Source organism: Oryzias latipes, chromosome 10 (genome assembly GCF_002234675.1).
Source record: "Oryzias latipes chromosome 10, ASM223467v1".
NCBI classification, from domain to species: Eukaryota; Metazoa; Chordata; class Actinopteri; order Beloniformes; family Adrianichthyidae; genus Oryzias; species Oryzias latipes.
In genome coordinates, this window is record NC_019868.2 from 16,283,500 (window position 1) to 16,309,528 (window position 26,029).

Sequence of the window (26,029 nt, forward strand, 5' to 3'; positions counted from 1 at the left end):
AAAAACTCCTTACACTTAATAAATACTGACATAAAAATTCATTTTAAAGTATCTGGTTTTTAAGAACTCCCAACAACTCTCAACAACCTGCTTACAGTCAGACTGTTCTCACCTTGTCCTGGCAGCCATGTCACTATGCAAAATTGACACTAGTTTATTTATTTGCTGAGCGTGATTTGCTAGCCCCGCCTCCCCATTACACAGAGCCCCCTCCTTCCTCCTCTCTCCACCACTTGCTCTATGATGTTTGCAGTGTGACTTCTGCATTCAGGAGACTGAAAACAAGCAGGAGGAAGAATAGGAACAGAGACGTGGAAGAAGGCCTCCGCTCTGGATGCTGGGAGCTTTCAAACTGCATCTCGCTGTCAAGCTATAAGCATCTGTTGGTGAGAATAGTTCAACTGATTTCGTTTTTATTGTGCCAAATGAGAACTTGGTGTTTTCTGTGAGAAAACATGACAATGCTGGTCTAAATGGTAAAAAAAAAAAAAAAGGAATCAGACAGAAAAGTTTCAGCCCTGTTTGACTTTGGATCTGCAGAACTGAAGCTGATCCAGGATGCGGCCCTACCTCACGCTGTTGTTGTTGATGGTGGTGCCTGCTACTTCAGGTAAGCAAGATTTCCCCTGCTTTTCTTCCATCCTTTCTTTTTTGGGCGCAATTCTTCTAAATCCAATTGTGCTTCCACAGTCTCAAATCAGTGAATGAGAACTTACCAGAATGACAAAATCAGTACGACTAGCAGGACTAAAAACAAACCTGTAAACCTTGGATTCTATTGTTGTTGTGGATGATTTCCTTCACACCACACCAAACCAATTAGTTATGTAACACTCCACTGATGTTTTAATTGCGACTTCTTGAGTGGCTCACTTTACAGCCGTGACAAACACCTCCAATAACTAACATCGTCATGACTTGCTTGGAGGGTCCTTCCTGAGATGTGTTTTTTCTTTTTCCTGTCTAATTTCATCAATTATGAACTGTCTGCTGATCAGCAAACATACTGGTTTATCTTATTTCCATTAGAGCATGTAAAATCTGGTGCTGATGTTCGAAATAGAGTGAAAACCCTTTTGCAGCCCATGGGATGAGTTTCACCTTAAAAAATAACTTCAAAATAGGACAAAAAAAAGCCAGTGTCATCCTAAACAAAATACATAGATGGAAACCACAAACATACCTATATGGTATTTTGCAAAAATCCAGCCATATATATATATAGTGGTTTCCATCATAGCATAGCATTATAACTTGTGCAAGATCTTTTGCTTTTGTTAATTTGCAGAAAAAATAAAGAAACAAAGAATTGGAAGTTTTGAAAAAATAGTATGAGTTATTATGAGGTTGAATAAGTTAAAAGCTCAAACACCACATTGCTGATTAGCACAAAATGTTGTTTAATTCCCAGTTTCACTGAGGTGTATTGCGGTGAGGAGAAAAACATGCTGAATGTGGAATCTCAGTTCTGCTTCAAACACAGTCCAAAAGGCCTTCATGGAAAGTTTTTGAACTTCTGCTGCAAAGTTTTTATGGAAAGTTTGATTTGTGCATGTTAACGAAGCAAAGTCCCTTTACTATCAGTACAACTAAAAGGCTAATGCACACTCTTAGTGTACAGCACTCTTGATTAATCATTTTAAAGCCAAAAAGAACAGTACTGTTTTCTTTTTTAGCAGAAAACCTTGAATTTCCTGAGGGACTTCCTCCTTTTCAACAATGCCTTCCTAGAAAATGTATACTATCTTTCTCTTCCACCTCAAATCTGTGAATCGTGTATTGTTTTAATTTGGGGAATAGGTTTTAGAAAATAATCCACCATTAACTTTTTTCCCTGGCTTGAAGCAGGTACATCCTATTTTCTGGTTTCATTTAAGTAATAACAATGAAAAAAAGAAGAATCAGAAAAGGGATTTAATTGTTAAAATTAGAAAACATCAAGTGTGTTTATTTGTTGTTGTTTTTTCCCCTCAGTGGAACGGAGGCGTCCTGTGATCAAACTGAATTCTCGGTTGGTGGGGAGCACTGAAGTGGTGATAAAAACTGGGAACATTCTAGATTTGAGATGTGAAGGTAATGAACCGGTGAACTGGCAACCCAGACTTGCCAAACACAAACGCTACGTGTCCCGGGGCAGTGGGAATGTCCGCACCTTCAAGGTGGATCGCGCCACTGCAGAATTCACTGGAACGTACAAATGCTTCTATGCTGCCAAATCCCAATACTCCAACCTGACCTCCTGGGTACACGTCTATGTGAAAGGTGAGTGAGGTCAAAAGACTGCAGTCAATTTCTGTTGTCCATCTCACATGATTACATTGTCGTGTTTCCTGATTCGTTCAGATCCAAACCGGGTGTTCTGGACCAGCAGCACATCTCTAAGAGTGGTGAAGAAGGAGGGGGAAGATTATCTGCTGCCCTGCCTGCTCACTGACCCCTCAGCTACAGAGCTGGGCCTCAGGATGGACAACGGCACCAGCGTCCCGCCAGGAATGAACTTTACCATCAACAGGTACCAAGGCATCCTCATCCACAGCCTCCACCCCAACTTTAACGCGGACTACGTCTGCACAGCCAGGCTCAATGGAGTGGAGAAGACCTCGAAGGCCTTTTCCATCAATGTTATTCAGAGTGAGACCTTTTTTGGCTTTGATTTACAGCAAACTGAACAAACATTTTAATTATATGTGCCTCTATTCCAACACTCACATGTCTTTGCCCTATTTTAGGGCTTCGAATCCCTCCGTACGTCTTCCTGGAACAAGAAGAATATATACGAATTGTCGGGGAAGAAATTAGGATTCCCTGCACGACACACAATCCCAACTTCTACTACAATGTCACTTGGAAGTACACTACCAAATCAGTAAGTGCAAAACATTTATTAGGCTTCAATGCATTTATTTCCCAGTTTCTTAGTCAGATTTCATTTCTTATATACTTCCAGAACCCAAAAATAGAAGAGAAGGTTCGCTCCAATGGGGAGAATCGCCTGGACATAGAGAGCATACTGAGCATTACTGCAGTGGACCTTGCAGACACAGGAAACATCTCCTGTGTTGGTACTAATGAAGCTGGAGTGAACAGTTCAACCACATACCTGTTAGTTGTGGGTAAGTTATGCTCCTCTTGGCATGAATTAAGTAATCTATCAAGTGCTGATACATCCAGAACATCCCTTACAGTGAGCACTGTTCTTGTCTCGAACAGACAAACCCTACATCAGGCTGTCACCCCAGCTGTCACCCAAACTGGCTCACCAGGGTCTATCAGTGGAGGTGAATGAAGGAGAAGATCTCGAGCTGGGCGTGCTCATTGAAGCCTATCCTCGTATTACAGAGCACCAATGGCACACCCCTACATCCCCCAACACACACACACAGGAACACAAGTTCATCCGATACAACAACAGGTACAGACACAAGGCTCAAAGACAGGCTAGTGCTTTCAGAAGTTCAAAAATGGAGCCAATCAAGTGTATTCTGTAAAGGGAAGCAGCTCTAGATTGGAGAAGTAATGTTAGGGTATTTTGAGTAAATTTGACCAGGGACAAGAAGGTCAGCGTATCTCCGCTGAGGTCAGAACAGCAAGAGGGAAGAGCTCTGTTCTGTTTTTAACTGTTGACGCTGCGATGATACATCGCTGTCTGTATTGAAACCCTAGAATTAGTCTGCTCTGTTTCTACAGATGGTTCTGTTTTTCCAGTAATATAAATCCCTTTTCATTACTTATTTTAGATACCAAGCTACCTTGCAGCTGAAGAGAATGAACATACATGAGCAAGGAGAGTACACCTTTAACGCCCGCAGCAAGTTGGCCAACGCGTCTATCACATTTCAAGTTCAGATGTACCGTAAGTTGCACAGATCACAGCTTTTTGTAAAAGTAAGTTTCATTAAAAGATATATATGATTTGCAGAGAGACCTGTTGCTGTGGTGCGATGGGAAAATGTAACCACGCTGACTTGCACTTCTTTCGGGTACCCGGCTCCGAGAATCATCTGGTATCAGTGTTTGGGAATAAGACCCACGTAAGCACAACCCCCACCCTGCAATCCAACAGCCTTCTTCATGTTCAACAGTGAGGTAATATTAGGCACCCATGTTCCTTTTTTTTTGTCTCCTGACTGTGTGGTGTGGTGAGACAGGTGCAATGAAAACACCACAGGCTTGCAGTTGGCGATCCCCCTCCAGGCTCCCACTGTTGAGGTTCAGAGGGAAGAGTATGGGGCTGTGGAAGTGGAGAGCATCCTCACTGTGGGGCCGTCCAGCCAGAGGATGACAGTTGAATGCGTGGCTTTTAACGTTGTTGGCGTGAGCAGGGACACCTTTGCTATGGAGGTCTCTGGTGAGCATTGCATCTTGTATTTCTTCTTCAAATTTTCAGGTTAATCGAGATAATGTATGAGGAATTTTTACACAAATCTGTCTCTGATTGGACAGACAAACTGTTTACTTCCACCCTGACCGGAGCAGCAGGTGTTCTGGCAATCTTTCTCATTCTGCTGGTTGTATTGCTTTACAAGTACAAGCAGGTGAGCTCTGTTCTGAGTGATATGAATATTAGATATGAACTCAAAGACAAAATGAGGACATTTTGTTTCACTTCACTGGCTTATTATTTGAGTTTGTGCTTCAGAAACCCAGGTATGAGATTCGTTGGAGGATTATAGAGGCTAGAGATGGCAACAACTACACCTTCATTGACCCGACACAAATGCCCTACAATGACAAGTGGGAGTTTCCAAGAGACAAGCTCAAACTAGGTTTGAAACATGCTAACGACATTCACTGCATAGTTCTTTATGCTTATATAAATTGATTCTTTCTAGTAGTAAATATACCCTTTTCTGTGACAGGGAAGATCCTGGGTGCTGGAGCGTTTGGGAAGGTTGTTGAGGCCACAGCTTATGGTCTGGGAAAGGATGACAACGCGATGCGTGTAGCTGTGAAAATGTTAAAAAGTATGTTTTTTTATTTGTTCAATTAGAAAATGAATGTTTCTAAATAGAGAACTGCAACATGAAGTCCTACCTGACAACAGTTACACTGTTTTTACTGTGATTCTGCAGCCAGTGCGCACTCAGATGAAAGGGAGGCTCTAATGTCTGAGCTCAAGATCCTCAGCCACCTTGGGCATCACAAGAATATAGTCAATCTACTCGGAGCTTGCACCTACGGAGGTCAGACAGCAAGGACATGGTTCAGAAAATGTGTCCAGTCTGTACAAAATCAAGTCATACTAAGCGATTTCCACGTTTAACCGCGCGTAACACAGCGTGATTCCTCCTCAGGACCTGTTCTTGTGATAACTGAGTACTGCAGCCTTGGCGACCTCCTGAACTTTCTTCGCCTGAAGGCAGAGACATTTGCAAATTTTGTTTTGAATGTCCCCGATGTGGAGGAGAGCTCAATCGACTACAAGAATGTCTGCAGTCAGAAACAGTTTATTAGAAGGTACATTTTCAAATGTGCTGAGAAATATCTTCTGTGTGATGTTCATGTCGACTCGATTACACAGTTGAATTTGCCCAACAGTGACAGCGGGATTTCCAGTTCAGCCTCCAGCAGTTACCTGGAGATGAGGCCCTGCCTGCTGCCGAACACAGACTTGTCACAAGGTACGCTCAGCATCAGGGCTGAAATGATGCAGCTGCTGAGAGCCCTTTTCTGCCTCTTACCCTGAAACTTTTTCTTACCAGAAGTTTGTCCAGAGTCAGAATGTGAGGAAAGTGGCGAGTGGCCGCTGGACATGGATGACCTGCTGAGATTCTCATATCAAGTTGCTCAAGGCCTTCAGTTTTTGGCCGAAAAAAATGTAAGGGCCTTTACTTCTACCTTCCTTCTGTTGTGGAGAATTCATGAACCTCTTATAAGTGTATTTCTAATTTTAATTGTATTTGGTTTGCTTTTATGTCCAGTGCATTCACAGAGATGTAGCAGCAAGAAATGTCCTCCTTACCAGCCACAGAGAGGCAAAGATTTGTGACTTTGGCCTGGCGAGGGACATCATGAATGACTCCAACTATGTGGTGAAAGGCAACGTAAGCCATAAAGAATATGAAAGCCATCTTTTTTGAGATGCAATTAAATTTTAAAAAGCATATTTTTTATGTGAAAGGCCCGTCTGCCTGTGAAGTGGATGGCTCCAGAAAGCATCTTTGACTGCATCTACACTGTCCAGAGTGACGTCTGGTCTTACGGCATCCTCCTGTGGGAGATCTTCTCTTTAGGTATCAAAGTATGAACTTGCCATTTGTGCACTCTTTTATTCATGCCTGCATATGAAGATGTTAATACAATGGTTTTTATTGTAGGCAAAAGCCCTTATCCAAGCATGGCGGTGGACTCCAGGTTCTACAAGATGGTAAAGTGTGGCTACCAGATGCCTCAGCCAGACTTTGCTCCACCTGAAATGTGAGCTTTCAGCAGTTTTAGGTCCAGATCATCTTATCCTCTTCATTTCCACCTTAAATGGGTTTCACTGTGGTCATCAGGTGACTCTCAGCAGGTTTTTTTTTAGAGAGACAGTTACTTTCTGGCACCTAAATTACTTGACATTTTACGGTATTGGGATTTCAAGTACTGATGAAAACGTTTGGCTTTCATTGAAAAGGTTAAGGTGATTGTCGGTTCTGACTTGATTCCGACATCAGATAATGAATCAGCCCAAACAAAGACTCCTTCATCTGCAGCTATCTGACATCTCAATTTCCTAACTCATGAAAAACCTCAGGATGCGCTCCCATTGTTGCCGATTTTAAACCGATCGTATTGGGTGAACTGATTCCAAACGAAAAGTTTAAAAAAGAACACATGTATTGACTAAACAAATGTTTTGTTTTAAAAGAGAAAAAAAAACTCTTAAGGCACTAAATCTTCAGTGTGTGCTCTAATTTACTGTGGCTGTCACACCGCCCAGAATAACTCTGCTGTGGAAATGGAAGGGACTGAATCTGAGTCAGGGTCTAATCATTCGTTGTCCTGCTGTGAGTCAGGCCTCGGTTCTGCCTGTTAGCCACATGATCTCGAGGCTGGGATGCCATGTAACTGCTATTTCACGCCAACAAAATGGGACTGCAGGGGCAGCGCTTCTTATGATCTCCCCCATCAATCTGCGTCACAGCCTCCATAAGTCTCTCATTATTTACTTCATTTTTATTTTTTTGATTTTTCACTCTTAGACCAGTTGAAAGTAGATCCAGCGCCTTAGACATGAACTCCCACTATGTGATTTGTTTGTTGTGCTCTGATTTTATCTGAGAGATTAGCTGAGTGTGGTTCACTTTTTTCCAGGTATGAGATCATGAGGATGTGCTGGAACCTGGAACCTACGGAGCGCCCGACTTTTAGCAAAATCAGTCAGATGATTGAGCAGCAGCTTGGTGGCCAGCTTGAGCCGGGTCAGGTGAATTGTTACACCCAATTTTTTATGTTTTTAATTCCTGGTCAGAACTGCGGGGGAAAAATCACAATAAAAAATCAGTGGTTCTCCTTTGCAAGAAAACTGCTTTTATACCCAGAACACTATAAAATAATTTGTTTGAACCAATTCATTTTACTTTTTCGCCCCCTAAAGTCGTTTTTTTAAGTTTATTTTTTTATTCCTGGTCTGAGCTCATCAAAAATCCCGATTAACAAAACAATAATTCTATTTTGCAAGAAAACTGGTTTTATACTCAGAAGACTATAAAAAAATTTTGGGTTGAACAAATTCCTTTGAATTTTTTGCCCCCTAAATTATTTTAGCACCCAGGTTCAGTTTTGCATGTCATGGTGTCTCATTCATCCAGTATCCAAGAAACAAAACAGCAACTTCCTAATTAAAGAAAGCTGCATGTAACCCCTTGTGCTATCCTAGGCACTTTACCATTGGGAGTTGGGTCATCTAGACCCACTAGACAGTGCTCTGAACCTTTTTTCTTCAATGATTGGTGAACCTCACTGGTGTCCATGGATTACATGAAATCTTTCCACCTTTATCCACCTTTGTCATGGTAGGGAGAACACGTCAATGTAAGGGTGGGGTCATCTAAGATAGCACAAGGGTTAATTTGTGAGATCCTTCCAAACACGCTCTAAAATATTTTTGGTTGAATAAATTCAATAATTTAACTTTTTTGCTCCCTAGCAAAAAAAAAAAACATAAAAATATCTATGTCTTCTACTATCGCAATTCCACCAGATTAATTCTTCTTCTCTACAGGTAATGTACCAGAATATGCAGCAGCAGGTCACTGAGGGTGAGGAGTGTGATGAGCTCAAGTGCTACAACATCCCCTGTGACCAGTCTTGTGACAATGAGGAAGAGGAGCAGCTTTTAATGAAGACTAACAACTATCAGTTTTGCTGAGGCAAGCAACAATAAGATAGCAAGTCCATCGATCGCTGATCAATCAGTAAAGTGGGATTAGATTAGTTTGCAGCTTTGCAGAGCAGCAGGCCTTCATCATCACAGCTGTTTTTCCCCTTTCTTTCCCTGCTGTGCCTGCTCTGCAGACAGACAAGCGGCAAAGCATGTGACTCATTGACGAGAGCTTGCCGTGTCAAACGTCAGCTGCAGACACATAAGGAGGAAACTTGCAAACAAGCCCAAAACATTTAAAATTCTGCCCTAAAAATCATATGTTTCAAATAGCTTTTCCACATCTCTGTCTTTTGCATCCCCTCTTTTCATTTTCACTATCAAATTACCAACGGATCATGACAAACTTTAATCATAGAGTCTTGTTTTTGTGGTGATATAAGTGTCAGCAGGTTCACTTCCTTCTCATCCCTTCTTTTCACATGCAGTTTCCCACAGGAAGGCGTTCAGTGCACACACAAAAAACTGGTTTCTAAGCTAGTTTTGTTTCTTTGTTTCTTGTATTTACCATGTAAAGTACAAATGGCCCCACCTCCCCAGATTTAAACATGCTTAAGCCAGCATAGAGAAAACCAAAACTGTGACTTTAACAATAGCGTTGTTGTCTTTTTTTCTCTATGGACGCCTTTCATTGCTTTCTTGTAGCAACACAACAGCAGTGGCTGTCAGCGGAAAGCAACATGTGATTGTTCTGCTTCAATCTAATCAATTTATGGTGTGCAGTGTGGTTTCAGAGCCGGGAATGCTACTGAACTAAACAGGGAGGTCTGTGGAGTCATGCTGGACCAGATGAACTATATGTCATGTTTGACAATGTGAATGTTTTTACTCTTTATTGGGAGGCAAAGTTTAATCCTCATATATTTTTGTAGCATTAGTTAATTTTAGGAATGTGGTGTTCAGATGTAAGCTTTTCCATTGTCTGTATGTAGCAGTCAGCCTACACTGCCAATTGAATGAATCTTGGAATGATATAAGCTACATGTGAGACTCAGATAAGAAATGATTTCAGGCATTTTGTTGGCGCTTAGATCCAAATAAAGCGAGACTGATGTGTCGAATACTGTAAAAAGGCTTTCACATAAATAGGCGTGCTGTTTATTTTCACTAAAACTTTGGAATTTATAGTACATCCATTTTTAATGTTAGTCCTTTCACCTTATTTTGTGTTTGTGTAAGTCTATCCAAATAATGAAATCAATGTTAAGGTACTGAATAAAAAAAACAGATTACACAAAAGGCTATTAAGCTTTTGTGTTCTTTTTATTCCATTCTTCCTGTTTTTTTGATGGTCATCTTCTAAATTGCATTTCCTCTCAGATTTCCCACAGTCTCTGAAAATATTGCCCAACTTCTCTTTTAGGGAAGTGTAATTTAAACACTGTCTCGATCTTTTTCCTCATCTGTCTTCTTTCAAAACTAGATCATAGTTTTCTTTTCAGGATTATCTAAAAATAATTAGGTGCAAAACTTAATTAGAAGTAAAAAAAAAAAAAACAGTTTTCCCCAGGTTCAGTGAAGGTTTAAGTCCATCTACTTTTTCTTTGCAGAGCTGCTAAAAACGCAGGTTCGGACTGAATTCTTTTGCTGAATTTGTTGTGCCAAAACGGGTCACATGAAGTGTTGGTGATCTCATTAGTAAAGCTCACACCAACATTCTTGTTGGTGATGTTTATTGTTCACCTCGTGCAAGGGACATATTTTCTAGAAGCTAAAAATAGGCAAAGTTCTTCAAAGATGTGCTGCCTTCCAAAATAATCAAATACAATCAAAAGGTTTGATAAAATGTCATGAAAGAGATTCACTCTGACTTAAAATCAACCAATTTTCTTGAAATTCCTAAACATAATGCAACTTAGGAGATAAAATAAAGCAAATAAATCAACATAATTGATGACATCCTGGCGGTTAAGCTTGGATTTTTCTGTTATCTTTAACCGTTGCTGCAAGAAAACAAGAGAGAATAGAAACTAGAATCATCAGAAACCAGGCGGTTGAACTTTGTAATTTATGAAGGGATGAAGATTTAATTACAGACTGTCAGCTTAAACAACATGTCATGGGGAACACTGTAGCTTCCTTATTTCAGCTTTCATGTCCTATTGTCCCCATCATTTGTCTCACTGATATTTACAGTTTCTTCAGAAGTCTTAAACGAAAATGGGAGAATTTTTGGCTGAAATTACTTTGAAAAATTTCCAGTTAATGATTTTTAAACGGTTGCTTAAACAAAATAAATGTACTCAATTCTAAAATGCATGGAGACACTTTATGGTGCTGTCACAATTTCTCATTTGATCAAATTATATCATATTTTGTTAACCCTTGTGCTATCCTAGGCACTTTGACATTGGGAGTTGGGTCATCTAGACCCACTAGACAGTGCTCTGAACCTTTTTTCTTCAATGATTTGTGATCCTCACTGGTGTCCATGGATTACATGAAATCTTTCCACCTTTATCCACCTTTGTCATGGTAGGGAGAACACGTCAATGTAAGGGTGGGGTCATCCAAGATAGCACAAGGGTTAATCAAGTTCCCATTGTACAAACTGAAGATTTTAACCCTTTTTGTGTTGATTATATTGACACAAGACCACTTAGACAAAAAAAAAACACTTTTAATAGTTTGGATTAAAGTACGACATTCTTAAGTAAAACTTCTGCTTTTAATCTATATTTCAGTCAGACAACTCATGCAGTAAAGAAGATTTATTTCCATAATTCTTTTAGTTTGGCAATAAGCGCCGTTCAGATTCATAAAACAAAGATCTCCATAGAAAACTTTGGGTATTAAACTACCCCTAACGGAGCTCACAGGTGGAAGCTGGGGAGGAGGGTGGGGCGGCGAACGCAGAGCTCAGGGAAATGGATGAAAAGGGGTTGGAACACACACCTTGAACCTAAGTAGGATGTTGAACAGGTGAGTTGATTAGACTGAACCGTCCGCAGTGAGGAGTAACCAGGAAAAACGCACTGCTCGAGCTGCCTGCCTGAAAGACTCCCAAGGTCGTTCATTTATCCCTTGTGCTATCCTAGGCACTTTAACATTGGGAGTTGGGTCATCTGGACCCACTAGACAGTGCGCTGAACCTTTTTCTTCAATGTTTCTTGATCTTCACTGGTGTCCATGGATTACATGAAATCATATTCACCTTTATCCACCTTTGTCATGGTAGGGAGAACATGTCAATGGTCATCTTGACCCCATAAGATAGCACAAGGGGTTAAGGGTACAGAGAGATTAAAAAGGACAGAGTATAATATTGTGAAAACAATTAAACAGGTTTGTTTTTACCTCAGTTTTACTATAAGGCTAATTTGACATTAATATAATGCTGCTGTCTAAGAGAGAAGAGTCTTGGTAAGAGCTGTTTTCATTATACTTTTAGTGTTTTTTTTAATGTTCAGAGTTTTAAAACTTTCTAAATATTTGGAATGAATGTCTAAACATTCAACTTTACAAGATTCCCATCTTGCTGCATGTAGATGCAGCCTTCAGGCTGATTTTTCTACGTCTTTAAACACCCAGTCTCAACAAAGAAGTACTTTTTTGTCCGTATAAGTACCTGAAAAAGACATTTTACAGTCATTTCAGCTCACATTAGCGCACAAAGGCCCGTTTCTCCTCACCGAGCTGTGACAGTTTTTGAGTGATTCATATTTGCGAGAAAATAAATAAATCAGACTGAATTGGTGTTGAAGGAATGTTGCACCGACTCCCAACAAATCTGGTCCAAAATTAGCCCTGTGCCAACACGAAGGCTGTGTAAATGTTGCACAACAGCGACAGCCCCAGAATGGCAGATTGTTGTTTTGGTCTTCAGGGTTTGGGTTTTCTCACATTTTTCATGCCGTCTGACACATTGAAACGAAATCAACAAAAGTTCAATGCGAGTTCAAGATGCTTGTAAGGCCCATTATCGGGGATTTGCTTTGATAGTTTTCAACGAGATTGAGTTAGCCCGGCAAAAGATTGATGTGATATGACCTGTGAGATTAAGGATCCATGGAATACAGTTTAAGACACTTTAACCCAAAAATCAACCCTACTCACATCCACCATTTTTAAAATATGTTTACATTTCACAACAAAGCATATTTGAGTATATTTGATATTTGCATATTTTTGTAAACCCATGCAGAAACTCCACACTTTTGTTTCTTCTGGATCTAATGAAAAGCTGCCCTTGTGTTGGACGGTGTGCCTCCAATCAACTTATCAGAAGGTTCTAATGTGATCTTGATAAGATGGAATTCTCCAAACCATTGAGAATCACATTCCAGGAAGTCTGACGAGACAACTTTTCAAAGGAAAAAGAAAACTTAGTTCAATATTTCACAAATAAATAGGTTTCTTTTATCACATCTAAAATATGATTAAACTTCTTTTTGGTTTCCATTAACAATGTTTTAACTTCATATTGCAATAATATCTTTTTTTTTCATTAAAGGCTAATTAATCCACATTAAATACAACAGCTAGTTTATTCCAAAAAGGCATTATAGATGAAATAAAAACATTCTTTCCCACATTGTTCAGTAAAATCAACATTTATTACTACAGTTAGATATCACTAAAAAATGTATAGCCAAAAAAATCCAGCTCAGTAAAAAAGCTATTTTATAGTTAGTAAAAAATCTTTCCTACAGTCGCAGAGAAAATAACCACACTATCTTATTAACTTATAGCAATCATTTTATTTTAGTTTTTAAATTTACAATTCATTTTGACTTAAAGGCCTAAATCAGGGGTCTGCATGACCCTACCCTTACATTGACGTGTTCTCCCTACCATGACAAAGGTGGATAAAGGTGGAAAGATTTCATGTAATCCATGGACACCAGTGAGGATCACAAATCATTGAAGAAAAAAGGTTCAGAGCACTGTCTAGTGGGTCTAGATGACCCAACTCCCAATGTTAAAGTGCCTAGGATAGCACAAGGGTTAAAGAGGCATTCGGGTCCATTTTTTCACCAAGTACAACCCAATAATTGTCTTTCTTTGCCCTTTAGAAAAATAAAACACTGTTTTTTATTTATGTTACTACAATGATAAATATGAATGAAATTGTGTTTTTGTGGCATAAATAAGACATAAACATAACGAGTAAACAGCCTTTTTTTTAATTTTGTTATGGTTTATAACTTTTGACAGATTTGCATGACTTCCTTTCAAAATAAAAGCCCCCCGTTCCCATAGTACCATCTTCTAGCAGAAAATGTAGTAGAAGGCCATGTTTTGTCAGCAGTGAATTTAAAAAACTAAAAACTGCTTATTTTACTGTTTGTGATGCATTTAAGCCTGAAAAGTGTAAATTTAACTGTAATTAAATCAGAGCTAGTTAATTGACCCTTACCAGATTTGTAGGACCATGGCGTATGTGAAATCCTAGAATTTTGTTTGAAAATAGAACATCTGCCTTGTAATTCTGACTTCCAATTGATTTTCTGGGGTACACGCCATGGAAAAATCTGTAGAAATGTTTCAGTATAACTTTGATAAAACAAGAAGCCGCACCACTTGATGGATTATGGGAGCTTTGTGGGCACTGTAGTCAGGAGCCCGGCGGGGTAACATACTGTGCTTCAACGGTTTGCAAATGAGCTGAATAAAGTTTGACTTATCTGAATCTTTTGTTTTGCTTAGTCTTAAAACTACATTACTTTTTAAAATAAAATTTAAAAAAACGTTTTCGTTTTCTTTAACCAGAGAGCCACAATGGAGCGGTAAAAGAGCCAAATGTGGTTCCAGAGGCTCTGGTTGCAGACTCCTGTAGTAAATCCTTGATAGAAGTCTTGGCATAATATCCTAAAAAGCACGATTTTCCCATCAGAATCTTTACAATTAAGAGTTTCTGACCTCGCTGTAATCGTTTCGCAGAAAGCTGCTTCCATTTGCTCACCATTGTGAAAGTTTCATGTATCTGCTTTTAAACTTCTTGCATCAGCTCTTTTTTTGTCTTTATTATACTACTCTTCATGCAATTTTTACAGCGCCATAGAAACATTCAGCTATTTTCACTCATCCAGAACAACCTTCATGAGTCTCGGAGCCTTCCTCCTCAGTCTGCCCCTCCATCCCCTTTACTTCTTCCTTTGTGTTGATCTGTGCCACGCCCAGTCGGTACAAAGAGTCTCTGATCACCACCTCTCCAGGCTGGCAGGCTTTCAGTACATGGGTAATTTGCTGGCTGACAATATCTTTACTGCTGAGGTAGTCCACCAGCCGGTTGTAAAGATAGTAATACGCCGGGTTGTTGAAAAGGATTTGGTTTGGCTTGTCTTTTTCAGCCGTCGCATTTTCCTCCACTTTTGCTGTCACAGCCTCAGACACTGCATGGATGTACGGCTCCAGCTGTCTGCACAGGGCCATGGAGTGGTGCTCTGCAGGAGGAAGCTTCTGGTTTGCTCCGGGAGGGGGATGAACCGTCCAACATGAGGAAGATTTGGTGATGGGGTGCGTCTGCTGACTCTCCAACGACAATGAGAGGTCAGTATGGTATGTCTGCTCCTGCAGCTCCTCACATGATACACACTGAAGAGAAGAGGTTTCACAATAAACGACACTGACCCACACTAAAGGAAAATAAAGAGTGGAGATGTTTCATTTTCTTACCAAAATAGATTTACAAAAAAGGAATTAAAGTTCTTCACTTAAATTTTTGGTACCACACTAATTTCACTATGTTGTGTTTCACAGCACATCAGCTTTTATTTTAAGGTTTATGTTGGATCTATTTGGCTGAAATTTGATTGTTTATTATTTTTCATGAATGTCAGTCAGTCTTTGGTCATGCGGCTGGTATGGCCCCCTATTGGTCAGATGCATCATGGGAGCTGCCGTGTCTTTTTATTGGCACTTTCTTTTTGGATTTAGAACTTGGGAGGCACGGCAGCACATTAACCTCAGACCGTGTTATTGTCATGTTAAGGAAGTGTTTTTGCCTTTGAAATGTATTTTTGGGGTTTGTACTTTGCACTTTTCACTGTTTAACTAAGTGCAAGAAAATACATTTCATAAACTGAAGAACAACGACTTTTTTCATTATGAAGCACAGTTCCTGCTCCCCAAGTTACCAGGACTTATTTTTATTTATTATAAGTTTATTTAAAGCATAAAAAATGACATTAAATTATTTGTAAACAAGTAAAAGGAGGAGTTGGAAAATATTGTCAGTGTGAAACTAAATCCTCACCTCTGGCTTTTCAAACGGGTCACAGAAGCTCCCCTGGTTCCTGCCCCACATCTGGGTTGCCATATTTGGGTACTGTAAGTCGGTGCAGAGAGCTACCTCATGAGCACAGTCACAGACGTAGACTGGAGGCCAGAACCGGGACGACAGCAGCAGGTCAACGTGGTCACGGGCCGTTTCTCCTCGCACTAAATACTTGGAGGAAGATACCACCTGGCGACAGAGAAAGAGGAGAACAGGTGAAATTGAAAATCTCAGTGACTTTTTTTTTTAATCTATTAGCTAATATAAATATGATCATGTGTTTTCATTGTAAAGGTCATTGGAGGCACACTGGAGAAAAGAATGTACTGGTACTCTCCAGCAATAAGATAAAGTCTTCCCATAGTTTATATTGACCTTGATGGGGATTTGCAGGAAAATCACAACAGGTCTAAACTATTTAGCAAATGAAGACTCTTAAAGAAGCAAAGACATGTTTAGTATCCACCTGAGAAGAGACAAGGCGGCTCTTTTTACCTTGTGAGGGCAGACCTTGGACAGTTTGCCAGCAGTGAGATGGGAGGACGGCTGTGCAGCCGAGGGGAGGCCAGAATACACACGCGTGTAGAAGTTGACGAGAGAAGCCAGCAGCTCTTTCTGAACAGAGACAGAAAGCATCAACAAAAACACGAACGTGGGAAGAAACAATAAGCCAGATTTTATGGTTCTGATTGTTGGTAGAGGTAAAAATTCTAATTTTAATAAAGCTTTTCTACCCCTCACTACTCCACTGAAATAACATCATTTTGATTTTGCACATTTATATGGAAGAGTTTTTCTTAGCTATAAAACAACAGAAATGTTTCTTACTCCAAACATGATGTTTACTACAAGGGGCAGTGAATGCAGTTTGCTTTATTAGACATAAGACAAGGCAGTGATTTTTGTTTTTTTTAATTTGCCAAAGACAGTCTTCTTACATGAAGGAATGTTTTTTTTTAAATGATGGGAAGTCTGCAATAAATGTTCAGAGTGAGCCATCTTATTTGTAATAAATAGTGTTGTCACAGTTTTATAGTTTGAGGGGGAAATGTGTTCTTCGTTTATGTTTCATTTGGAATTAGGATTAACCTGAAACATTTGTGAAACAAATGAAATGATTTCACTAAAGTCCCAAACAATCTGTCATGAGTTTAGGTTTCTGTGAACAGAGAAGAAGCAGGTCCCGCCTCTAAAAAGTTAGCAAAGATAGTGACATGTTACATTAATCTGAAGGGACTTTCAGTCGGGGGAGGAAAACGTCTCTCTGTGTGCAAACAGAGCGAAAAGAGCTAAAAGGATCAGTTATGAATGCATGCACACATTTCAAACCAATGCAAACCTAAAGGTTTGCATTGGTTTGAAATGTGTGCATGCATTCAATATTTTAATGTTGGAGTAAAGACTTGGTAGATATTATCTGATGTGACAAATGTGGTTTGAATGCACAGTTACAGACCAATGAAGCAGGACTGACTTAAAGACTCGTCTTCATCCACACACCTTGGTGCAGCCCGGTGAGACGCTGATCCCACAGCGCTCCAGAATCCCTCTCAGCTCGTCTTCATTATGATCCTCAATCTTGTCTAGTCTCAGTAGACCATCATGAATGAGACGGACCAACACTGACGGATCTCCTGAAACACGATGAGAAAGGTTTCGTTAGAGTCCACATGAATGCATCCGAATCCGACATCTGAAACCAAACTATGGGGGGGGGGTCACTCGAGGCCATTTCCATGCTTTCTCTAAAACTCACTGGTTCCAAATAGAGCAGATGGGTCACAGCAGCCACTCGTACCTGACGGCTGCTCCGTTTGGGACAGAAGCTTGTCCTTCTCTGTGTTGATGACTGTTAGGTTCCTCATCAGCGGTGGGATGAAGGGAGCGATGATGGAAGCATCCACGCGTGTGATCGGGATGTCAGCGGGGAAAGCTGCCTGCTCTATGGCCTCACTCTCCATGGTCAGCCAGAAATCATCCACAAGAACCTCATCTGGAGCTAAAAACGTGGGCCACGTAAACTGAGCAGACACAAAAGCACGGTCTTCAGAACAAAACCACACTGCAAGCAGTCAGATGAGAGAATGTTTAAAGAATAGTTTACAAAGTAGAAATATTTTTCATTCATGTTTTTAGCCCTACACTGACGATTTCACCTCAGTGGGATTGTTTAGTTCCACCAAAGATCCATCACCTCCACACTCTTGAGCTCCAGGACGTTGCTCGTATCCCTCTGAGAAATCTCAATCTTCGGAGCGACTCCACAAACGCCGCAGATCATGTCGTTGTAATCTCGTACTGTGAGACTCTCAAAGGCCCAGTATCCACTCAGGAGAAGCTCTTGAATTTGAGAAGAGTCTTCCAGGCACAAGTTGTGAACTGAGACAAAGAAACAAGACAGTAGGAAGAAAATAAAACTAAGCCAGCAAAAGAGCTGCAGACTAAAACAAATGTAATAAAAAAGATGTTTTTACAGAGTGTGAGTCAGTTCTTACTGGTATGATTTGGGTTGTGGTCCAATGCTGTTGCAGCCGCCTGAGAGGGGGACTGGCCCTGCTTCAGGCTATTCCTAATCTTCAGGAACAGGTTTATACTTACAAGTAGTCTGTTTCCAACGTTAAATAAACCTGTCATACAGCAACAACACATTGATTTGTTAAAATTGTAAAGAAACGGTTGATTCTTCATTTAAAACCTGCAAATGATTCAACGAAATAAAGTAAACCCCCCCCTGATATTTTAATGTAAGGAGAAGATGCTGAGCTAACATGATTGCTGAATGTCAGCAAACCTCTGAGAGTTTTTACCGGGATGCAGGTCTGTGAAGCTGTGCAGGGCCAAACACTGCGGGTTGAGACACACTTTGACGTGCAGAGTGACGGCCTGCAGCAGTTTATCCGTGAGCAGCCAGCAGTCCTCCGACTCTGCGATGGTTCTGAAACCCACACAGACCGCCCATAACAACAGCACACGTTAAAGACCCACCACCATGAAAACTGTGTTTTTTACATGTTCTTGTGGCATTTCTCTGATGAAGGAGGGCATATAGAAAGAACATTGAGAACAAATTTGCATTTCTGAGTATTTCTTTTTATCCAAATCATGGTGAATCAGGAGCAGACGAAAAACCGTTGATGGAAAAAGATTATTTGTGAGGCAGAAAATATGCCGGACAGACCACAAGATCCCTGCTCCACAACTGGGAGGGGAAGGGGGGGCGGGGTTGCTCCATACCAACAGTCCTGCCCACAACTTAGAGGCAAATTTCTAATGAACTACTGCCACCCAGTAGAAACTACATCCTGGGCAAAAAGCAGCATAATCATAATAATAACAAAATAAAAAAACATAGGAACACTTATAAAATAGATCAAAAGATGATCAGAGAGGGAGTTTAAGAAAAAATAAACAGAATGACACCAAGAACGGGCGAAACAGAATGCAGGAGCAAGGGAAGCTCACCTCTTTCCTCCTTTGAAAAGGGGGTAGTTACACAGACCACAGTGAGTCGCTGCTGACTCATACATTTGAGGCCAGCCGGACTCCAGCAGGGTTTTAGTGTCTGTACCATCCTCCCCGTTACCCCTTTCTAGCAAGATAACCTTCAGATCATTCAGCTCCTCAATGAGGGAAAGTGTTTCCTGAAGGTCAGAGTCACTCTCAGGAATTTGAAGGGAGGTACGCAGGAGCTGCACGGTATTTTGTCGCTGGATTTCTATCTGGCCAGGGGTCAGGGGCTTATATGGGTCCAGCAAAGTCTCAGACTGAGAGGAGGCAAAAAAAAAAGAAGAAGAATTAATAAGTGAAATTTAGACCAAAAAAAAAAAATCACACAAATGTCTTACAATCAACTGATCATCACCCAAATAAAAATATACAACAATTGGGACTTTTAGTAAAAGAAATTAGCCAAATTCTGACCACAAAAACTCTTTAATGTGGTGAGAGAAAGAAAAATACAAAATAACAGCAGAACAGCAGATTATTCTGGCTTGGAAAAAAAATCTGAAAATCGTAACATATAGACATTTGGGGTGGAGCTTTGAAAAAAAAAAAAAAAATCCCAAACTCTCTGAATTTGTGAGGCCGTGTGCTTAAAGGTGTCCTTCACCTTTTTCGCTTTGCTTTTCTTCTGTGTCAGCTCACAGTCACACTTTGGACACTTTGCAGGTTTGTGTCTGTTCTTATACATATAATCACACGCTGGATTCCTACAGCGACCTCTGCCTCGAGCTGTGGACAGACCCAGGTCCTGAGTGAAAAGACAGGAGGGGAAGAACATTAAAGTCAGAACGATGTGATGGTAAAGAGAAAGCAGAATAAGTGGAAGGTTTACTAACGAAGCTTGAAACTGTGCGTGGTTCCAAAGGCACGACGGACAAGATGTTCAGTCCTCCGTCCTTCAGCGAAGACACAAGCTGCCTTTTGCCTGCTGAGTTCTAAAGGACAGACGTCCAAGTAAGTAAAAAGTGAGATTAAACGTCAACTTCTATGTTTTTATCTGTGAGTGGGCAAAGGTTAACCTGGTTAGCTGTGGTTGGTGGAACTGGCTGGCCGAGCTGCTTCAGAGTGCTGGGTTTGAGGCCCGAGAGGTTATCTTGAGGAGCTGTTGCTAAAAAGGTGAACCACATCACACCAGAGGACCAAAACCTCAGAAACATCTCATCTTTTTAATTTTTTTAAAGCATTCTGCATGTGGCCTATCAGTAACCCAACAAACATGCTTTACTGCTAAAAAGATGGCAAAAAAAGAAAAGATAGAGTCAAAAGTCAGTGGTACCAAGTGACGATTTATCGTGAAACTTTCCTTTGTCTGCGGGAACAGTAAAGATCTGAATCAGAGTCCCACCTAAAACACAAAGCAATTTACAGCTCATTCTTGTTAGGGGTTAACTGAAACAAATGTTTTCTGGACTCTTTTTGTATAGTTTCACCTGTGTTATAAGGAGCGGGGAGGATGGGTCTGACTGGTCGCTTCTGCACAATAGAGGAGCTCCTGTTCTGTCTGGGAGGAATCGGGACTTTGGGCCTGGCTTTCACTTTTCTGTAGAACAACAAGAAGCAACGTATTATCATTTGGACTTTTAAAAGAAGAAATGAAAAAGGTAGCTGAAGTTTTTTCTATACTTTTATATTGAGTAATGATCTGACAAATTTCCAAATGCACAGTCAGCTTGATCATAAATGAATCTCTACACTAATGAAAAAGCTGAAAGATTTACTGCATTTGAGTCTGGAGCTCAGTGCTGCTGCCCCCTGGTGGCGATTCGGTTGAGGGTTGTTTTTTGGAGCTCCGCTGACTTTTGCTTTCCTCACTGTTCCCGCTGGTTTTGGTTCTGCCGGCATAAGCGCTCCCTTCCTGATCCGCTCCTTTGCTGCTCTTCTCGGGCTGATGTTCACCTGCACGACCCACCTGCAGCACAGCAGCCTCTTTGTTTCCTGTCCTCTTTGTCAGAAAGAACAATGAGACACACAAATGCACTTAAATAGATAATCATTGGACACTTACAGCAGGCGTCCACTTTCCACCTAAAAAGCTCCCACATTCAGGACACGCGGAAGGCTTGTGACGGGTGACGTACACGAACGAGCAGCCCGGGTTTGGACACCTCCCTCGACCTCTCCTGGTGTATGTCTTCACAGACTGCAGAACAGAAAAAAACAAATACAGATTCAGCTTCTATCGGGACAAAAGTACATAATTTTCTTTTTCTCAAAAAGTGTCTACCATCGACTCTATTGGCTTGACTGTCTGCTCTGATTTGGTTCCTACTGAGATCATCATCACTGGATGCACAGAACCAGCATCTTCTAAACACTTGGGCTCCAGGAGTTTCTTAAAAAAAAGAATAAAAAAAGGAAGAAATTAGTTGACTGTAAGCCCAGATTTACCACCTAAAAACATTTGATCCCATCTGGCAGAAAGGCCTTACCTGTGTGGGTAGGACTGTGACCACCTGTGTAGCTTCCCCCTGGTTGTAGCAGCTGTCCATAAGCTGGGCCTCATTTCCTTTGAGGGCCACTCCACCCACTGTGAAGTCAGCAAAGCCCTATGAGACATAGATGTCTGTCGGTGAAGTAGTTCGGATTGAAAAGAAGAAGAATCTCGTAAAAGGAAGGTGAAGTAAGGTACTGCAGCGGTTTCCTCTGTAGCCTCTTCAGTGACAATGTGATGCTCAGTTAGTTCCACCTCCGGAGATAGAAACTGGACCTCTGAGGTGACAGAGGTGGAGGGCGAGCAGGCTTCAGGAACATTCTCCGATTTAACTGACAGACCGCCTCCTGGCTGATGAGTTAAGGAATTGCCGTTGGGTAACAGAAAGCAAGTGGCTCTGGGTAGGATTTTGCGAAAGCCTGGTAGATGTTTACAGGAACTCTGAGATAACTGTAGGGAATAAAAACAAAAAAAATGTTCAAACTGTCCATGGCTTCCTCCTATATTCATGAAACTGATGACTCCAACATAAAAAAGTGGCACAAGCTGATCTCCTAAGGCACATTGATGCATGAATCCAGCAAAAGGAAGTGTTGAGAGCATAGAAATGGGTTTTTAGAAGTCTGACGCTAATGCTGAGAAACATGTTTTTATTGATCCAGTGGGATATTTGAACTTTTTGAGATTCTAAATGTGAAGATTTGATCATTTATAAGCCTAACTAAAATATTTCAACCTACATGTAGCGACTATGTTCAACCAGTGTCACTGAAACAATATTGCCCTTTTTTCAGATAAACTAGTCAGCAAAGCATTATTTCAACAAGGTCTCTGAAATAAACAGCAAACTGTATCAAAGAACTCTCAGAACAACTGAGGACAAAATGACTTTGGCTAAAGATGAGCTTTTCTTACATATGCTAACATCAGAAGAGTGGATTCATGTATTTGAATTAATCTAAGGGTTACTAGAATCAATATTGTTTAATCTGAGCAGTCTCATAAAAATCTAAACTATTTAAAGAAATAAAAGAATTTGTCCCTACAGTGCTTCAAATCATACACAATTAAACTTGTATTTTTAGAAAATGACATGAAGACACAAGTTCAATGTTTGTTTTCAGGGTTGGAAAACAACAAGTTAATGTACTTAGTAACATTTACATGAATAATACCAAAGGTTTTTCCTTGGAGTCATCTTTCTGCATCTCACGCTGACATTTTTGGAATGCAGCCCTGCTTCTCTCTCTGAGCTCTCTTTTTATTATGTTTGCCAAATACCAAGATGACGACATTTCAATGGGCAGATTTGTCTGAAACTATTAGTTTACGCTTTGAACATGTGTGTGCTTAAAAGACGATTTAAAAATTAAAAAGGAAATTGATTTATGTTCATTTGTTGTCCACTTGAGTCAGAAAAATAACACCATTATTGGCTTTAAATCTAAACTGAATGGAAAAGACAAAGGTTTTGCAATTATTTTAACTTTCATGTTGCATAATATACTTTTAGTCATGAGTAGTACTTTTAATCTTGTGTAGTTCTCTTTTATAATTTGCTCTGTGAAATTATCTTTAAAACGGTTTTTTGAGGCAATGCTTGATAGAAATCTTTTTAGTACAATCCAAGCTTCTTTTTTTTACAGATATTTTTCATTAGAGTACACAACAATTCCACAATGAACCTGAAACTGTCATAACATCTCACATCTGAGTGGTAGATTTGGTCGTTTTATACTGTAAAAATTAGATCAAACACCTTTGATCTAATGTTTGATAACACAAGATCAACCATGCAGAGAAATATAAAAAAATGGATAGAACCACAAACAAAGCAAAGACAATGTAAAAAATGTCTAAAAACCAGAAAAAACGTTCCAGGGATTTATTCTAACGAGTATCACAATTATGTGTTATAACTCTTATATTGTTTGTTTTAAACCAAAAATGTCAATGCTAAAGACTTTTTGAAACCTCCACGTCCATTTGGAATGAAAACTTTCAATGGGGGAGTCGGTGTCATTACTACATCATTGTTAACAGCCAATGTGTTGGTGACTTCCTAGACCACTGAAGGGTCAAGAAATATTTCTATTCAATTTTCACTGAAATGACACTGATGGATTCATGTAAAAGGGTGTGGATGCAGCGCACCGATTCAACGCCGTCCTTCTCCATCTTGGCTTTCTCAAGATAATAACTTCTCTCCGACACACTGAGTCTTTTCCAGCCTTCGCTAATCCGCTTGTTGACCTCCGATTGTGGCAGGTTTGGAGATTCAAGCTGCATAATTTGATGAATGTCAAAGTAGTAGAGCAGGTAGGCAGACCTGGACCAGATAACACATTTAACATCGACTATTACCACAAGAAACATGTATTTTTCCTTTATAATAGCTGTATTTTAGCTTCAAACAGTAATTGTCCATAACTGACCTTGGTTTCTTTGGTTTCTCAACATTGACTTCTTGGTGTGTGCTAGTCCTCTTCTTTGGAGTGGTCCCCTTTGTTTGAGTGGAAGTGACTTCCTCAGTCACTTCCACAACTTCTGACACTTCCATTTTGTCCATGGCTTCCTGAATCAGCATAAAATGAGATGTAATACAGAACTTCCACAAACTAACTTGTCTCACAAAAAACTCCATCACCCTATAAAGAAAAGCCTAATAATAACAGCAGTTTATTAAAATTATAGGATATTACTTCATGGTGTGCAAGAATCACTAAATGATGTATAGTATGTATAGTAAATATATTAAAAAGATTGTTATTAGAAATAGTGCAATGTAAGTAGAGCAGCCAGATATCTTAAGTTAGAAGACACAAATAAAACCAAATATTTAAATTAAAACTGGACGATCTGAACCTTGAACAGAAAAAAGTTGGAAATAATATGACAGAAAATGCAGCTGCCATCTTGTTTAGTCTAGGGCTTAGAGGGGAAATTACACCAAACGGACTGCCTCTTAATGTTTTCGTCTACTTCGAGGTTATACCTAAACGTTTAATGGCGTGTTTTTATACTGCTTACGACCGACAGGTATCCAATGAAATTCTTTCTTATTGGCGACTTACCTACCATGGCCCGAGGCTCGAGAAACGGCTCGTAACAAACACTGAAACACGACGAAAAGATCGGATATTCAGTCCAATGTAAATAACGCCTTATATTGTCTTTGTTTCTATTGAAAAACGTAAAAACTCGTCTGTATCAATGTATTTAGCGGAAACTGAACCCTTTCTTTCCGTCAAGTGCCAATCAGAATATGGCGGATTGTTGTCATGTTCTTCAACCAATCACATGTCGTGATGGATGAGAACTGACGAATCACGGACGACGTTTTTGCCACGTGAAGCCGCTATGGTGTCTCGTGAGTGCTGTTCGTGTGCTCGTCTATTTCTGGCCACATGGTGGCGTAGTTTCCCCTTTTTCAAATCCTCTTTTGGTTTTTGTAAAAATGAAAACTTGGACAGAAAATGTGGATTTTGAATCACAAGAGCAGCTAGAAACAGACTAGACTCAAGTGTTATCCTTTGAACTTTTTTTTACAACAACTGATGACAAATTATTAATTAAACGTGCTTTAAATTATTAAAGCAAATAAAAAAAGATATCCAGAATTTCAATGAAGTAGAAGTAAATTCAAGAACCTTAAAAAAAAATCCAACAAGCATATTTTCTGGTTTTTGTTTCTTTTAACTTAAAAGGTTTTTGTGTTAAAAGGTAAAGAGAGATAAATCAATAGAAAAAAAGAGCAGAATGAAGAAAACAATCTCATGAACATCACCCCTTTGTTACATTTGATTTTTCCCTGAGTTAAAAAAAATTACATTACATGAAGCTAAAATGATAAATAAAACATCTAAATAGTATCTATTGAAAATATAACAATGCATAGGCTAAGTTATGAGTCTGTTACAACTGCAACAATAAATTGTTTATGATTTCCACAGGAAATGTTTAATGTGTCTGCCTTACCAATACTTTGTAACTACCGGTAACTGCTCCTGCAGGTTCAACTAAGTCACACTGTCGTGACACACTAATAGCTGTAAAAAAAAAAGACTGCAAAAGGTATTTGTACATTTGTGATCAGTTTGTTTTTTCTTAGGTTACTTCATTATTACTATATTTTAAAGACAGACACTGCAGTCTCACAAAGGTATGAATGTATACTGTCATTTGTCCAATGCACTGTTAAAGCTGCAGCTTCCCTGCTGAGTTTCACTCTCCATTACTTAATCAGCTTTTGCTGTCTTCATTTCATATTCCTGGCATGATTATAGGCCATACCTGAAAATTTATATTTTTAATATTTTCTCATGAATAATATATGTTTCTATGTGTTTGTTGACTATCCATCCCGTTTGTGGTAATTTTAGAGGAAAAAGGAGAGAGGTGGATAAAACACTTTAAAACACTAAATAAAATAACACGTTTTGTTTTAACCCTGAAAAACCCACGGGGTCAAATTAGGGCACTGTTTTTTGTAAATTAAATTTTTAAATTG

General features: G+C 39.8%; 2 protein-coding genes across 8 annotated transcripts; one reads left to right on the forward strand and one right to left on the reverse strand.

Moving 5' to 3' along the window:
• Positions 1–115: 115 nt before the first annotated feature.
• LOC101157786 (macrophage colony-stimulating factor 1 receptor 1) lies at positions 116–9,607 on the forward strand. 2 transcript variants are annotated; one of them, XM_020706614.2, is made up of 22 exons: positions 116–386; positions 541–610; positions 1,975–2,262; positions 2,344–2,631; positions 2,730–2,866; positions 2,948–3,113; positions 3,211–3,412; positions 3,738–3,853; positions 3,920–4,031; positions 4,149–4,348; positions 4,444–4,535; positions 4,640–4,766; positions 4,860–4,964; positions 5,073–5,183; positions 5,295–5,457; positions 5,539–5,621; positions 5,706–5,818; positions 5,922–6,044; positions 6,122–6,233; positions 6,318–6,417; positions 7,297–7,408; positions 8,207–9,607. In XM_020706614.2, exons 2-22 carry the CDS (start codon positions 559–561, stop codon positions 8,351–8,353), a joined length of 2,949 nt encoding a protein of 982 aa, XP_020562273.1. In that variant the 5' UTR covers positions 116–386; positions 541–558; the 3' UTR covers positions 8,354–9,607. The 2 variants fall into 2 exon arrangements, with proteins under 2 accessions (XP_020562273.1, XP_011478537.1); XM_011480235.3 differs by having other exon boundaries at positions 117–386; positions 5,703–5,818.
• Positions 9,608–13,706: 4,099 nt separating this feature from the next.
• Positions 13,707–24,796, reverse strand: hmgxb3 (HMG-box containing 3). Of its 6 annotated transcripts, none has more exons than XM_023959222.1 (22): positions 24,598–24,796; positions 23,955–24,094; positions 23,674–23,848; positions 21,718–21,969; positions 21,518–21,634; positions 21,313–21,420; positions 21,094–21,228; positions 20,807–20,997; positions 20,519–20,628; positions 20,365–20,433; positions 20,108–20,196; positions 19,925–20,023; positions 19,696–19,836; positions 19,047–19,348; positions 18,392–18,519; positions 18,080–18,211; positions 17,779–17,963; positions 17,383–17,605; positions 17,085–17,218; positions 16,080–16,199; positions 15,564–15,773; positions 13,707–14,902 (listed from the first exon to the last, which is right to left on the reverse strand). In XM_023959222.1, the coding sequence occupies exons 1-22, from the start codon at positions 24,598–24,600 to the stop codon at positions 14,390–14,392; spliced, it is 3,576 nt and encodes a 1,191-aa protein (XP_023814990.1). In that variant the 5' UTR covers positions 24,601–24,796; the 3' UTR covers positions 13,707–14,389. The 6 variants fall into 6 exon arrangements, with proteins under 6 accessions (XP_023814990.1, XP_023814987.1, XP_023814988.1 ...); XM_023959219.1 differs by having other exon boundaries at positions 20,807–21,030; XM_023959220.1 differs by having other exon boundaries at positions 20,807–21,030; positions 24,594–24,796.
• Between the last annotated feature and the right edge of the window lie 1,233 nt (positions 24,797–26,029).